The sequence below is a fragment of the Lithobates pipiens genome, unplaced genomic scaffold (genome assembly GCF_037356315.1).
Source record: "Lithobates pipiens isolate NorthernLeopardFrog02 unplaced genomic scaffold, aLitPip1_a1.2 Scaffold_37, whole genome shotgun sequence".
Taxonomy (NCBI): domain Eukaryota; kingdom Metazoa; phylum Chordata; class Amphibia; order Anura; family Ranidae; genus Lithobates; species Lithobates pipiens.
In genome coordinates, this window is record NW_027507825.1 from 5,506,261 (window position 1) to 5,523,505 (window position 17,245).

Below are 17,245 nucleotides of genomic sequence, written 5' to 3' on the forward strand. Positions count from 1 at the left end.
GAGTACCTGTCTACCGTCAGAAACCACCAGAAAACACACCACCACAGCCCGAAAGGGTGACCCCCTCAACCTTGAGGGCCACCCCACACCCGAAGAGCTTTCTGTATCCCCTCCTGCAAGCCCAAGGACCAGAGGTCAATCCCCACATCCGATAGGTGAACGCCATCCTGCCGGAGATAAAGCCCCACATTCACCTCCAACTCCCGATGTCGAACCACAATGCCCCCGTTCTGCACCACAAACCGCCCCACCACCTTATTCACCCTTATCCTAGTTTTTTCAATGCTGGCTAAAGACCTAGCCCACCGCCACACAGTTCTGGCCACAATGTCCGACCACACCAAAATGGTGCCCGGGAAAAGGACTCGCAGGCGCAACACATCCGCCTTAATATCCGCCAGAATGTCCTTCACCTTCCGAACGCCCAGGTCATTGCCCCCCGCATGAACAACCAGCACCTCCGGGGGCCTGTCTCTCAAAGCGAAGCGCTCCACCTCCCTCATGACACGCTCCCACCTCATGCCCTGGAACCCCAACCACATCACCCTAGCCACCCGCCTGGGGATACCCAATTGCCTGTCTGCTGGTAGAGAATCACCTCTCCTGGCCCCCCAGCACACGTACGAATGCCCCAGGATCCAAACGAGGCGTGGAGAACCTCCATCTGGAATGAAACAAGAGAAATAACACATAGGACCGGAACCTCCGGGACTCCCACCTACCAATCCGGCGAACCACCGCCTCCTCCAGCCCACATCGTGCCGCTTCCGTTGCCGCCCCAATCCGGAAAGAGTGGGACGCATATTCCCGCTCATCCAAACCCACCGCTCTCAGGCAGTGCCGAAAAACCGACACAAACTGAAACCGGGATAGAAAAGAGCCCTCCGCATGCACCAAAAAGGGGCCCGCCCCCGCAGGCCGTACCGCCCGGAAAGCCCGTACTGCCGCCACCGGGCACACTGCCGAGCCCGGAAGGGCGAGCAGCGTAATCGCCACTCCCTTGCCCCGTTGATCAGTCTTAGACCTACGCAACCGTATACTCACCCGATCCGCCACCACCTGCACATCCTGATCCAACAGACCCCCAGCCACCCGTTTCGAGCGACACACCAACTCCCCTATCCTAAACGCCCCATAAAACGCCAATGAAAAAGCAGCCGTAAACAGAACGGTCTCGTAAGCAGACGAGCAAACGTCCACCAGCCGAGAACAAATTGCCACCAAATTGTCAAACGACACCGGCCGGCGCGCATCCCGACCCTTCCGATCCCTCCGGTACCCCTTCAACGTTTGCCTCACCCAAAAATCCTTCGTCCCGTCCGGTTCCCCCCACAGTTTAAACAAAAAGGCCAACCCAGCCAGCTTCCGCTCAATAGACGCAGGCGACAGACCCGTCTCAATATTCCGTGCCACCAAATACAATACCACCCAGCGCCGGTCGGAGCCCCGACCAGCCACGCCAACCTCCCGCAGGAACGCCCACCATTCCGCCCACACCCTAGAATAAGTGGACCAAGTAGCCTCACTCAGCGACCTTTTCAACCAACCTGCGGCGATTCCAAGGGCAGCTCCCACATCCACCCGGGGCAGGGCGCCCCCGACTCCTCCGCTCCCGGCGCCAGCTGCCGGAACTTGTCCCACTGAAAACGAGAGAGTGAGTCAGCCAAAGAATTCTCCACCCCAGGTATATGCACTGCATAAACGTAAACATTGAGCCGCAAACAGCGAAAAACCAGCTGTCGCAGCAGCCGGATTACAGGGGGCGAGGAAGCAGTCATCTGATTGAGGACCTGAACCACCCCCATGTTGTCGCAATTGATGCGCAACTTCAAATTACGAAACTCCTCCCCCCACAGCTCCAACGCCAACACTATCGGGAATAATTCTAGCAAAACCAAATTGCCCAACAACCCCGCAACCTCCCAGGAGCGCGGCCAAGGTTCAGCACTCCACCGGCCCCGAAAAAATGCCCCATAACCCGTAGACCCAGCCGCGTCAGTGACCAACTCCACATCGAAGTTGCTCACCGGCCCCGCCATCCACATGGCCCGCCCGTTATGCGACCCCAAAAATTCATGCCATGCCCGCAGGTCCTCCCTGTGTTCCTTCTGCAAGCGCACAAAATGGTTAGGGGCGGTCACCCCGGCGGTGGCCCCCGACAGCCGTCGGCAGAACACACGGCCCATAGGGATGATCCGGCAAGCGAAATTCAGCTTGCCCAACAGGGACTGCAGGGCCCGAAGCTGAACCTTCGGCCGGCCCTGCATCCCTGCCAACTCCGCCTGCAGATCCCGCAAGTTATTCTCCGGCAATCGACACTCCATTGCCAGCGAATCAATCACGATCCCCAAAAAACTCAATTCCGTAACCGGGCCTTCCGTCTTATCCCCCGCCAACGGCACCCCGAACCTGCCCGCAATGTGCTGCAACGTGGACAGAAGAATCGCACACACATTGGAGGCAGGCGGGCCCACGCACAGAAAATCATCCAAATAGTGGATGACCGACTCCAGGCCCGAAACATCTCTCACCACCCATTCCAAAAACGAGCTAAAAGCTTCAAAATAGGCGCATGAAATTGAACAACCCATGGGCAGGCACAAATCTACATAAAACTTGCCCCGCCAATGGCATCCCAACAGCCGGAAGCTTTCCGGGTGGACCGGCAGAAGTCGAAACGCCGATTCCACATCCGCCTTGGCCATGAGAGCCCCACGACCATACCGCCTGACCCACCGTACCGCCGCGTCAAAAGACGTGTAGGAAACCGTACACGCCTCCGGGTCAATGAAATCATTGACCGACCCCCCTCTCGGAAAAGACAGATGATGAATCAAGCGAAACTTCCCCGGCTCCTTCTTAGGAACCACACCCAACGGGGAAACCACCAGGTCCCCCCACGGCTGCACTTCGAAAGGCCCGCCCATCCGGCCCAGCGCCACCTCCTTACCCAATTTGTCATCCACCACCCCTGGGTGATCTAAAGCCGAGCGCAAATTCCTGGCTAACGGCGGCACCCCTTCCAATGAACAGGGAATCCTAAAACCATCCCGAAAACCCGCAATCAACCCCTGCGCCGCCTCACCATCCGGATACCTATTTAGGAAAGGAAGCATCCTTCCCAGGTTCACTGGCGTCATCCCTTTTGTGACCGGCGTCACCGGCGCGCTTACCCTTTTTGAAACAGCGGGACAGGGGGTGGGCGCCGCCGCACCCGGAGCACTCATGCTTGAAACGGCACGCGCCCCCGAATTTACAAGCCCCTTCATTAAAGGGCCAGCACACCCCCCACTTTTTACCGGCCGGCAGTCCTGAGGACGACGCACTCCCGGCCCCCCCCTGAAGAAACGGAGTGGGCGTCCGCGGGGCAGACATAAGCCTCATCCAGAGGCTTATGTCCTTGTGATCCCAGCGCAGGTCAGCCCGCACCGCCTTCCGCTGGCGAAACTGCTCATCATAGCGCAGCCACGCCAACCCCCCATACACCCGATGAGCCTCACCAATCGCGTCCAGGTAACAAAACAACGCCGAGCAATGCTCGGGGTTCTTTTCCCCTATCACGCTAGCCAAGATAGCGAACGCCTGAAGCCAATTCGCAAATGTGCGCGGGATCAGCCGATACCTACGTTTCTCCTCGTCGTCCTTCTTGGAACTGTCCGGCTTGACCCTATCCAAGTTAAACTTCTCAAGGGGGAGCAAAGAGAAAATCTCCACATACTCACCCTTTCCGATCTTGTCCCTCACCTCCTGCTTCAAATGCGCCCCCAACGGGCCCTCGAAGCAAACATAGACTTCGCACCGGGCAGCATCCGCGAGCCTAACCAGATCAGACCACGCCCCCGGATCCGTGGGTACCGGGGGGACCCCCGAGCCCCCAGCTCCCGCATCCACGCTCCCTGCTGCCACCGCAGGCGGTGCGTCCCGCGCAGGCACAGCCTCCGCCCCCCCGCCCCCCCCCCCCAGTACTCAGCCAGGGGGCCACCTGAGGCGACCCCGAGCCCCCCGCAAACTTACCAACAAGGGCCTGCAGCCCCTCCAGCAGCTCCTGCAGCGGACCCGAGGGCCCCCCCGGGGCTACTGGCCCCGCCCCCCCCCAATGAACCAGCCGCAACCCCCCCCATGACCTCCCGGGACCCCGTGGGCCCCGCACCCCCCTGTGACACCCCCATCAGACCACGCAAAGCATCCGCCAGCAAAGTAGACTCGCGCAACTTACCCGGCCCCCCCGGGGCCCCGGCAACCTGAACTGGTCCGGGCGCAGAAAAGGACACCTCCTCCTCCTGGGACAGCTCGCTCTCGGACCCGACCTCACCAGCGCGCACCGGGGACGCCGCCATCCCCCTGTGCTCCGAGCGGTCCTTCCGGTCAATGCGATCCGGGACTGCAGGCAATGTCCTCCTCCCCCCGCCGCCCCCGGCATGCCGGCGTCTGAAACCGGCCCTGCCAGGCACCTTGGCGGCCTTCTGCGACCCGCCCTCCCCCCCCCACCCGCATGTGTCCCCCCCGGAGCGCCCCCTGCCCCCCTGCCGCGCGGGTCACCGCTCCTGAGCCAGCAGGCCGCAGATCCACCGCCATGTGCACCCCCCCCTGACGCACAGACCCCGAGCCACCCCCACTCCCCCCCACCTCCGCCGGGCCCCGTGCAGGCCCGGCGCCATTGCCATGCTGCCGCGAAGCCCCGCCCCCCTCCGGTCGGCGGCGCAACGACCGCCCGGACCGGGGAGAGCCGGGAACCGGCCGTTTCGCCGGGGGGACCGAACGGTCCCCCCCCGGGCTCCGGGAGTCACGAGGCGGCCGAGGTGTAGGCCCAGGGGAAAAACTGCTGCACCTCACCTGTCCCGCCGCCGTCCTCATCGCCGTCCGCCAGGTCACCCACGCGGTCCCGCAGCCAGTCCGCACCGTGCACCTCCGCCGCCCGTCGCAGCCGCGCGAAGAGTCCCTCAAGATCAGCCATAGCAGAGGAGCAGCGAAAAACTGCCTCCTCTGTGTCACACTGGGCTCCGAATGATCCCTTAAAGCCACACCCCTCCCTTTTATATGACCCCTCCCCTACACTGCACTTGTTTCCTGCAAACCTTTCCTCAACTCCACCCATAAAGCTTAACCCTCTGTGTCCCTCATCCACACTGTCATGTCCAGCACTCCTTATATCATTTCATTCTTAATCCGTGCTTCTCTGGACTGCCGCACTCTTCAGAAGACCACTTTCTTTTATTGGAAAATCACATCACAGCTCAACAAACACAGCGAACGAGGAAAAATTTCTGACGTTTCGCACTAGCTGTAGTGCTTATTATAGCACTACAGCTAGTGTGAAACGTCAGCAATTTTTCCTTGTTCGCTGTGTTTGTTGAGCTGTGATGTGATTTTTCCAAAAAAAAAGGGGAGTGGCCTCTCGTAGACCTCTGACTCGAGAGACCCTGGTAGTGATGACAGGGGCTCAGGAGCACAAGTGCCTGACTGGATAGTAGGTGGTAGAGGCAGCAGACCGTTGAAGGAGGAGGTGTATTGTAGTCCGGTGTCAGAATGCAGGCAAAGGTGAGGTAAGGTACAGCAGACAGCAGAAGGATTCCTGTAGTCCAGCAACGGCATATAAGTGATTGCAGGAAATGACAAACAACGGAGGGGTATTGTAGTCCAACAACGGATGCAGATGCAATGGAATAAGCGGCAGTGGAAGAGTCCAGTAGTCTGCAGCCAGAGGTAGAAGGCTACAAACGCAGAGGGAGTACAGCCAAATATTGCGGAGGACTGGGAGGTGTCCTGTAGTACAACAGCAAGCAACTTACAGTTGACGGATGGTGTAACAGTCCAGGTCAGGCACAGGCGGGCAGATCAGGTACAGAAACGGAGTCCAGAAGAGTAGTCGGGTACAAAGCCAAAGTCGGGGGGCAGGCAGCAAACAGCAGAGTCGGGAACAAGCCGGGTTCGATACGGATCGGGATACAGGTACGGGTTCAGGTTCAGGTTCAGATACGGATTACCAGGAAGCACAGGAACGCTGTTGATCAGGCAGCAAGGCAGTGAAGCATGGCTCCAGTTTAAATAGCGCTATTGGCGCCAATTTGCGCCAAACGGGCGCGCGCGCACCCGCGTGCACGCGCGCACCGCTGATCGCGGTAACGCTTCTGAAACTGGGCAAAAGATCTTCTGCGACTTTCGCCGCTCGGACGTCCGTGAGGAGGGTCTTCCTGACATTGCCCCCCCCCCCCCCCCCCAATGGGCAGCCTCCGGATGCCCAACTGGGACATCTTACCTGGGTGAGATCTTTTAAATGCCAGAACCAACCTCTTGGCGTGGATGCCAGTCTCTGGTTCCCAGGAGTTCTCTTCTGGACCATACCCCTTCCACTTCACCAGATACTGGACCTGGTTGCGTCTCTTCCTGCAATCCAAAATTGCTTCTACTTCGAACTCTTCTTCACCATTAATAAGCACAGGTTCAGGAGGGCCCACGTTCCGATCAGTGAAGGGATCCTGGATTGAAGGTCTTAAGAGGGACACATGAAACACTGGGTGAATACGCAGCGATTCTGGTAATTTCAGTTCATAAGCCACATTATTAATTTTCCTGGTGATTGGGAAGGGACCCACAAATTTTGGGCCCAGTTTTCTAGATGGGCATGTTAATTTTAGATTCAGAGTAGATAACCAAACCAAATCTCCGGGTTTTAGATCGAGCTCCCCTCTCCTCTTTCTGTCAAAAACTGCTTTGTTGCGCTCTTGGGTTCTTGCCATTGTTTCTTGAAGCAACTTGTTATTGGTGCAGAAAAAGTTCAAAGTTTCTTGAGCTGCTGGAACCGTACATTCTGGGATATTGGCTGATAAAAACTGAGGGTGAAAACCATAGTTCGCAAAGAAGGGAGACTGATTAGTTGCAGAATGAACAGAGTTATTGTAGGCAAACTCGGCAAGTGGTAAAAGGGATACCCAATCATCTTGCGAAAAAGAAGAATAACACCGCAAATATTGCTCAAGGGTCTGGTTCGTTCGTTCGGTCTGGCCGTTGGTCTGGGGATGATAGGCAGAAGAGAACGAAAGATCAATTTTCAAGGACTTACATAAAGCTCTCCAAAATTTTGATGTAAATTGTACCCCACGATCGGAAACAATGTTCGCAGGTATACCGTGGAGTCTTACAATCTCCTTAATGAAGATCCTTGCGGTCTCAGGGGCAGAAGGTGTACCCTTCATGGGCAGAAAGTGAGCCATCTTGGACAATCTGTCGACCACCACAAGGATAGTGGTAAAGCCTTCTGACGGTGGTAGTTCTACAATAAAGTCTATGGAAATCATTTTCCAAGGTCTTTCCGGGATGGGGAGTGGTTTCAGCAACCCCCAGGCTTTGGCCTTGCTACTCTTGTTCTGGGTACAGGTAATGCAAGATTCTACATAAAGTTTACAGTCTCTTAGCAGCTGAGGCCACCAGAAGGTGCGTTGGAGAAGTTCGGCGGTCTTGTGTACCCCAAAATGACCGGCCAGTTTGTGGTCGTGGCAAGACTTAAGAACAGCAACCCGTAGTTGTTGGGGCACGTAGATCTTATTTTCATGCCATAACAAGTCATTGCTAGAGAGTAAGGTGGTGTTTGAGGGATGTGAAGCTGAAGATGAAGCCTGCTTAAGTTGGGATAGAAGATCTTCCTGGAGCATAAGGAAATTTCCGGGCGCAAGGATGGTGTCTGTGGGTTGAAGAACTTCGGGTTCGCTGAACATCCGGGATAGCGCGTCGGGTTTGGTGTTTTTCGATCCGGGCCTATAGGTAATGTGGAAGGAAAATCTTGTAAAGAAAAGTGCCCATCTGGCCTGACGCGGCTTCAGCCTCTTAGCAGTCTTCAAATACTCTAAGTTCTTGTGGTCAGTGTATACCAGAATGGGATGGGCTGCTCCCTCCAGGAGATAGCGCCATTCCTCAAGTGCAGCTTTGATAGCGAGTAGCTCCCTGTCCCCGACATCATAATTCCTTTCCGCTTCAGACAACTTACGTGAGAAGAACGCCACCGGATGCAATAAAGCCTTGGGGCCCTGTCTCTGAGAAAGGACTGCTCCCACTGCAACTTCGGATGCATCCACCTCAAGGATGTAGGGTAGCGCAGAATTAGGATGCTTCAGGACAGATGCTGACACAAATTGTTCTTTAAGGAAAGAAAATGCGGCCTGTGCCTCCGGAGTCCACTGGAACTTGATACCTTGTCTCGTTAATCTGGTGATTGGAGCGATGATTGTAGAAAATCCCTTGATGAATTTTCGATAAAAATTCGCAAACCCCACAAAGCGTTGAATTCCTCTTTTATCAGTAGGGGCTGGCCAGTCCAGGATGGCCGAAACTTTTTGCGGGTCCATCTTGATTCCATCCACCGAAATAATCAGCCCCAAAAACTGAATGCTGCAACGTTCAAACTCGCACTTCTCAGGTTTTGCGTACAAACCGTGTTGGCGAAGCCGAGTGAGAACCTTCTTAACATGTTCCCTGTGAGCTGGCAGAGAGGGGGAGAAAATTAAGATGTCGTCCAGGTATACTATAACAAACAGGTCGAGAAAATCTCTAAAGATATTCACAAAATGCTGGAAAGTCACAGGAGCGTTGCATAGCCCAAAGGGCATTACAAGATATTCAAAATGTCCGAAGCGGGTGCGGAAGGCAGTCTTCCATTCGTCCCCGCTTCGGATACGGACCAAATTATAAGCTCCGCGAAGATCCAGTTTTGTGAAGATACTAGCTGATCCAAGGCGCTGGAATAATTCGGGTACCAAAGGCAATGGGTACCGGTTCTTGACTGTAACTTTATTTAAGTCCCGGTAGTCAACACAAGGGCGGAGAGAATGGTCCTTCTTTTCCACAAAAAAGATTCCTGCCCCAGCTGGCGACGTAGAAGGACGTATGAACCCCTTTTTCAAATTGTCATCAATGTAAGTCCTGAGAGTCTCCAATTCCACTTCTGTTAAGGGAAATATTCTCCCGAAAGGGATTTCGGCTCCGGGAAGGATCTCAATTGGGCAATCGTAGGGTCTATGAGGGGGAAGTGTTTCTGCCCCCTTCTTGCTGAACACGTCCAAGAAGTCATGGTAGGCCTCAGGAACGTGCTGGCGAGTCTCAACATCGGTCTCCATACACATTAAATGGGGTGAGACCTTAATTGATTCTTGGAAGCAGTGTTGACAACAATAGGGAGAGAAAAAGTAAATGTTTCCGGTGGACCAGTCTATTTGCGGGTTGTGTGCCCGGAGCCAGGGCATACCCAGTATGATAGGGAAAAGGGGAGATTCAATAATGTCCAGGCAGAGTTGTTCCTGATGGTTACCGGAAATAGTAGCAGTCAAAGGACATGTCTCCTGTGTCACCGGTCCTGATTTGATAGCTGACCCATCGGCAAGGTGTACAGACAACTCCTTCGCCCTGGGCCGTAAGGGCACTATTGCGGGGACTTGAATGTTCCCTCCGGGTAGCTGAAGAGAGACGGGAACAGCCAGGTGAGTAGCATTACTAGGCACAGCAGGTAAAACAGGAGAAAATACAGAAGAATGCTTACGGAATTTGGCAGGACAGGATCTCACGTAATGTCCGGGTTCCCCACAGTAAAGACACAGATTGTTGAGCTGCCGGCGTTGTCGTTCCTCGGTGGTGAGCGTTGGTCTAAGTGAGCCCAGTTGCATGGGTTCAGGCGTGTCAGCAGCAGGATGTGCAGGGGGATTTGGTACACGGGGTAACATCCAGACTGGTCGGGACGGCCCGGCAGTGCGTTCTGCTCTCCGTTCTCTCAAGTGTCTGTCTATCTGGATGGAGAGGTTGATAAGGGCTTCAAGAGTTGCTGGAACACCCACCCGGGCCAATTCATCCTTTTGAGGTTCAGAGAGTCCCATGCGAAACTGGTATCGCAGAGCGGCATCGTTCCAGGTAGTATCGGAACTCCAGCACCGAAATTCAGACGCATAGTCCTCTGCCGCTCTACGGCCTTGCTGAAGGGAGTATAAGGCTGCTTCCGCCGTGGCCGCCTGTTGAGGATCCTCATATAGCAAACCCATTGCTTGGAAAAAGGTATTCAGGTTGTTAAGGCATGTATCCTTTTGTTCCAAAAGACGGTGGGCCCATGCCTGGGGCTCACCCAGTAGGAGGGCGATGACAAAACCCACCTTAGTGGACTCAAGAGAGAAAGTTCTGGGTTGAAGTGCAAAAAATAGTTCACAGGCATTGCGAAAAGCTCTATACTTGCTGCGATTTCCCGAAAACCTCTCCGGAGTTGGGACCTTGGGTTCAGGGGGCATCATAACTACTGAGGGCGCAGAAGAAGTTCCTGGCACGGTAGGGCCTGTGGTAGATAAGACCTGGACACGCTCTTCCAAACGAGAATAGCCTTCTTATAGAGATTTAACAGCCTGGGTAAGTCCAGCAAGATGACGGCATAAATCCTCCATGGCCGAATCTCCCTGCGTGGGCTCAGACATGGCTGCCTGATACTGTCACGTACCTTTAAGCAGAGCCCGGAGTACAGGGAGTGGCCTCTCGTAGACCTCTGACTCGAGAGACCCTGGTAGTGGTGACAGGGGCTCAGGAGCACAGAGGGGCACAAGTGCCTGACTGGATAGTATGTGGTAGAGGCAGCAGACCGTTGAAGGAGGAGGTGTATTGTAGTCCGGTGTCAGAATGCAGGCAAAGGTGAGGTAAGGTACAGCAGACAGCAGAAGGATTCCTGTAGTCCAGCAACGGCATATAAGTGATTGCAGGAAATGACAAACAACGGAGGGGTATTGTAGTCCAACAACGGATGCAGATGCAATGGAATAAGCAGCAGTGGAAGAGTCCAGTAGTCTGCAGCCAGAGGTAGAAGGCTACAAACGCAGAGGGAGTACAGCCAAATATTGCGGAGGACTGGGAGGTGTCCTGTAGTACAACAGCAAGCAACTTACAGTTGACGGATGGTGTAACAGTCCAGGTCAGGCACAGGCGGGCAGATCAGGTACAGAAACGGAGTCCAGAAGAGTAGTCGGGTACAAAGCCAAAGTCGGGGGGCAGGCAGCAAACAGCAGAGTCGGGAACAAGCCGGGTTCGATACGGATCGGGATACAGGTAGGGGTTCAGGTTCAGGTTCAGATACGGATTACCAGGAAGCACAGGAACGCTGTTGATCAGGCAGCAAGGCAGTGAAGCATGGCTCCAGTTTAAATAGCGCTATTGGCGCCAATTTGCGTCAAACGGCCGCGCGCGCACCCGCGTGCACGCGCGCACCGCTGATCGCGGTAACGCTCCTGAAACTGGGCAAAAGATCTTCTGCGACTTTCGCCGCTCGGACGTCCGTGAGGAGGGTCTTCCTGACAGTGTGGCAGTCCAGAGTTTGTTTTTCGTATATGTCTACTTTAGAGTTTGTTCACAGCTCACCTGTCCTCCTGTTTCCTTGCCAAATCACATGCACAGATGACGCTGCTGAAGTCCCTTCCAAGGTAGGCAAAATGAAAGGTCAAGTGTTCTGTATTCAATTATGAATAAAAGGGCTTTTTGAAACAATATATAATAATGTTGCACTTTAGACTACACAGCTAGTTAATATTGATTAAACTACAGTTATTTCTTCTATTTGTGTTTCTTGCTACAGTCTTGCATTGGTCCACCTTGTAACTATGCATACACCATACCTGTAATGCCGCGTACACACGGTCAAACTGTTTGACGTACTTAGTCCGTTGAAACACATTTCAGCGGACAATCCGCTCGTGTGTGGGCTTCAGCGGACTATTTCAGCGTGCAGTCCGGAGTACTAAGTATTTTGGATTTTCCAAAATTCTGTCCGTCGTACTTTGGTTTCAGCGGACAATACGATCGTCAGTATGCTAGTTCGACGGACTAAGAATGGCGCATGCCCAGAAAGGATTTACATGGCGGAAGGGTGCTTTGCTGTGTCTTGGACTTCCTATTTCTAGTCCCGTCGTACGTGCTGTACACGTCATCGCGCAAGCTTTTGACGGACTGTTTGTGTATCCGTGTGTGGTCAAGTCCGTTCAGTGGAAACTACGACGGATTGTCCGTCGGATTGTATGACGGACTAAGTACGCCATACAATCCGCTCGTGTGTACGCAGCATAAGATGTATCTAGAAGCTGGAAGTAGTAGATACTACTCTACACTTCTACTTCAGTGATCTCCACTAGCTTCCAGGTCCCATACTGACCAGCTCACCTGCTACATTGTGAACGCAGGAGGTTGCCTGCTTGACACAGGCACCATTCAGAGTGCTTTTGCATTTCTTCAATAAATGCAAAGCATTCTGATTTGACAAGGCGAAGAGCATGGCTGTAGATAAACTTACATATACATAGGTATTAGACTATAACAAAAAAACTGGAATGGTTCAAAATTCATATCTCAACTAACAAGGCTCTCTGTGTTTCCCTTAGTCTATTTGCAGTGGGTACAATTATATTGATGTATATTGCCTAAATTCTGTTGACCAGAATCAGATGGAAAAATTGCACAGGAAGCCTGGCGATGATCTTGATGTCACTAAGTTTCCCACCTTCAAAGATGTAGAGGACACTCTGAAATGGAAAGACTTTGACAGCCCTCCCTACTACAGAACCTCAAAGAGAAGCTTCCGTAATGCCTTAGAAGGTGGGCCTTCTTAACCTTTTCTTTTTCAGTAAGATAATGGCTTTTTGTTTCAATACCACTGTGGAGATTTCAATTTTTTTTTTTCTTGTCTTGGAGACACAATGGGGTCGATTTATTATAACTGGAGACTGCAAAATCTGGTGCAGTTGTGCGTGGTAGCCAATCAGCTCCTAACTTCAGCTTGTTCAATTAAGCTTTGAACATTTTTTGCACTCTTCAGTTTTAGTAAATCAAATCCTATGTGAGAGGAAATCTCAGTTAAATAACCCCATTTATCTAATAACCATAACGTTTTGCATTTCCAATCATTTTCTGTCTTGGCGGCTATGTCACAAAGAGAAATTGATTGAATCATCCCAGTGGGGACGCAGAAATTGAAGGAAATAACTGCATAGATGGGCAAAAAAAGAGCATTAAATGATAGTCTCAGTCCAAAGTTCTCTATTAGTATCATAAGTGACTCCAGGAAAACGAAATGCAACCGACGCATTTTTGAGAAAAGCTACTCCCTTTATCAGTGCTTTACCACCTCCCGCCCTCCGTATTGTCAACTAACGGACACAAGGCGGCTCTCTCCTTCTGGGACGATGTAATATGTCATCCCACTCTCGCTGTGCTTGTGTGCCCATGGGGGTTATGGACATCAAATGCTGGACTCAGGAGCGCGCCCGCAAGGTAAGCTTCTCCTAGGGGGTTATCTAATGCATGGAGGAGCTGCGAGAACTCCTGGGGGACCCCAAAAGAGCAGGTTCGGGGGCCACTCTGTACAAAGCAAACTGCACAATGGAGGTAATTATGATATATATATATATATATATATATATATATATATATATAATTTTTTTTTAAATAACAAAGGTCTTTACAATCACTTTAAGATTCACTATAATCCTGTCAATGGCGTGTATTAGTATTATGCCCCGTACACACAATGGGAAATTCCCCCAGCAAGAGTCCAATGTGAGCTTTTGGTTGTAAATTCCCACCGTGTGTATGCTCCATCGGTCTCGAGAGCGGGTTCTCTATTTTTTGGTCGGAAAAATTTCCGATCGTCTGTACCAATTCCAACATGCAAAATTCCTACACATGCTGGAAACAATTTGACGCATGCTCAGAAGCATTGAACTTCATTTTCTCGGCTCGTCATAGTGTTGTACGTCACCGCGTTCTTGACAGTCAAAAGTTCAGAGAACTTTTGTGTGACCGTGAGTATGCAAGCCAAGCTTGAGCGGAATTCCGTCGGAAAAGCCATCCAAGTTTTTTTCCCCCGACCGAAAATCTGCTTGTACGGGGCATGAGTATTTCCTGTTTCCTGTCAGTACATTTATATGTTTTTGCCAGTTGAGTCTGTGCCAGCAATATATTTTGGGTTCATGTTGGTCTTTTTTCCAAGCGCTTCACCATTTTCTCAGTAATAGGGGTTTGTTTGTCTAATGTATGATCTAAGTAGCAGTTAAAATCCCCCATGATGAATAGAGGCAGAGCAGAGTAACCCAGCTGGTACATCAGTAAAGCACACAAAATTTCACCATTAAATCAAAAAAACACATCTCCCTTCCGTATCTATGGAGTGATCTAACTAATGGAAGTCCAGTGAGCCATGAACCAGCACACTTACACCCCTGGACTAATTAGTGTGAGTGGAGTGATATACTTTCCCCACCCAGGTAAAGTTCAAGCACGATACAGAGTCACTAGTAAGGCAAGTCTCCTGGAGGGCACAAATGGCTGGTAAATGTTTCCAAAGCGCAGTGGACACCATAGTGCACTTTATGGGGTCATGTACAGTGCCTTGAAAAAGTATTCATACCCCTTGAAATGTTCCACATTTTTTTTGTCATGTTAAGCCGCGTACACACGGGCGGGCTGTATGGCCTACTTAGTCCGTCATACAATCCGACGGACAGTCCGTCCTACTTTCGAATGAACGGACTTGACCACACATGGATGAACAAACAGTCCGTTGAAAGCTTGCGCGATGACATGTACAGCACGTACGACGGGACTAGAAATAGGAAGTCCAATACACAGCAATGCAACCTTCCGCCGTGTAAATCCTTTCTGAGCATGCACCATTCTTAGTCCGTCGAACTAGCCTACTCACGAGCGGATTGTCCGCTGAAACCAAAGTATGACGGACAGTATTACGGAAATTCCGAAATACTTAGTACGCCATACTGCACGCTGAAAAAGTCCGCTGAAGCCCACACACGAGCGGACTGTCCGCTGAAATGTGTTTCGGCGGACTAAGTAGGCCATACAGTCCGCCCGTGTGTACGCGGCTTTACAACCAAAAATGTAATTGTATTTCATTGGGATTTTACGTGATAGACCAACACAAAGTGGCACATAATTGTGAAGTGGAAGGAAAATTATAAATGGTTCTAGAATTCTTTTTACAAATAAATATGTGAAAAGTGTGGGGGGAATTTGTATGGTGCCCCCCTGAGTCAATACTTTGTGACTTAGAACCGCCTTTCTCTGCAATTACAGCTGCAAGTCTTTTTGGGGATGTCTCTACCAGCTTTGCACATCTAGAGAATGACATTTTTGTCCATTCTTCTTTGCAAAATAGCTCAAGCTCAAGTCTTGTCACAGATTCTCAATTGATTTTAGGTCTGGACTTTGGGCCATTCTGATTCCGCGTACATGCGGTCGGAATTTCGGCCAGCAAAAGACCGATGAGAGCTTTTCGTCGGAAAATGCGACCGTGTGTACGCTCCACCGGAATTTTGCTGGCTGAATTTCCACCAGCAAACGATTGAGAGCAGGTTCTCAATTTTTCAGACGGAAAAAGTATCGGAAATTCCGATAGTGTGTATGCAATTCCGACGCGCAAAAACTCACGCATGCTAAGATTTAGCTACGAGACAGAAGCTATTGTCTACTGGGTATTGAACTTCCTTTTCTAGTTGTACGTCACCGCGTTCTTGACGGTCGGAATTGGGTGTGACTGTGTATGCAAGACAGCTTGAGCAAAATCCTGTCGAAATTTCGTCAGGAAAACCATTGGAGCTTTTTCCGAGCAAAATTCCGATCGCCATAACACATGCTTTGATTTACCATTCCATTGTAGCTCTGGCTGTATGTTTAGGGTCGTTGTCCTGCTGGAAGGTGAACCTCTGCCCAGGCCCGGGACTGGGACAAAAAAAATAGGCCCGGGCAATTTAGACTGAGTAGCCAATTTCACAGCAACCGCCCCTTCGCAAGGGCGGTTGGTGACTGGATAATCGTGGAATCGGTCCTTCGCACTGTAATGTAATGTAATGGTGCACTGTGATATAAAGGGGACTGCACTGTAAAGGAAACTGTAATGATTACAGTCCCCCTGTACAGTGCAGTTCCCTTTTTATCACAGCCCCCCATCACAGTGCCCCTTGCAGTCATACCCCCCTCTCTGCCTCCCCTGCACATCCTACCTTTGGCAGGGCAGAGTCAGGATTTGGCCTGTGTCCTCTGCTTGCTCCCCCACCCTTCCAACGATATCATCCTATCAGCAGAATAGTCTTTATCCTTTTTTATTTTTCACTCGTATTTTTCTCTTAGGTTACTTTTACACTGAGGTGCTTTACAGGCGCTACAGTGCTAAAAATAGCGCCTGCATAGCGCCTGTAAAGAGCCTCTCCTGTCTCTCCAGTGTGAAAGCTGGAGCAGTGCGCTGGTAGGATGGTAAAAAAAGTCCTGCAAGCAGCATCTTTGCAGCACTGTGTATACACCGCTCCTAAAGCACACCTAACCATTGTAAACAATGGGGCAGCGCCGCCAAACTGCCGGCATAGCGCCGCTGCAGCAGAGTTTTGCAGGCATTTTTAACCCTTTTTTCGGCTCCTAGCAGGGGTTGAAACTGCCCCGCTAGCGGCCAAATAGCGCTGCTAAAGCAGCGCTAAAAATAGCACCGCTTGGGGGGCGTGTATTGGACATGGAGCTGTGAGGACGTGTCTGTTCTCTGCTCCGCACCCACCGCAGCACCTATCACGGCATACCAGAGAACCCGAGCCTGAAAACGGCTCAGGATATGTCCCAACATCGGCAGGACACAGGCCAGGACCCGGGGCTAGCAAATGCAAACAGGGGCAGCTGGATTCTTACCTATCCCGGACCCGCGGGAAGGCGCCCGGAAAATCCAAGATGGCGCCGGCCGGGTAAAACAACAAAATCACAGACAGCGCCACAGACACAGCCTGCACAGCTACCAGCATCACCTCAGCCTGCATTGCCACAGCTCTCCCCAGAACTGGTGAGTGATTCTGCACCCCCAGCATCCCCGGGGTCCACAGCTTCCAGGGCGGAGGGATCCACTATAGCTGACTTTATGGAAGATGGGGATATTAAAAGACACATCTGGTCACTCCCCACAAGAGAGGACCTAGAGAGGTTTACCTCCAGGGTAGAAAAGGCATTCAGGGAAGATCTAGCCCAGCTCAAGGAAGACACTACACATCTGGGAAACAGAGTGAGATGACAACCTGCCCACCATATCAGAGCTACACATGCGATGCACAGCACAAGATCGCAAACTAGAAGTACTAGTGTCACAGCTAGACGATTTTGAAAATCGCAGCAGACGTGCAAACATCCGCATACGCGGTGTGCCTGAAGCCCAGTCCCCAGAGATATAATCCCTTCCCTGCTTGGGATATTCAGAGAC

The 17,245-nt window shown here is 51.9% G+C and overlaps 1 protein-coding gene across 1 annotated transcript in view; it reads left to right on the top strand.

The window, feature by feature from the left end:
- LOC143956507 (tyrosinase-like) overlaps positions 1-17,245 on the top strand; it is a 38,343-nt gene that overhangs the window by 5,233 nt on the left and 15,865 nt on the right. The window contains exon 2 of the mRNA XM_077466708.1: positions 12,384-12,597. Within this exon, the coding sequence (XP_077322834.1) occupies positions 12,384-12,597 (214 nt within the window). The remainder of the gene's footprint in view (positions 1-12,383; positions 12,598-17,245) is intronic.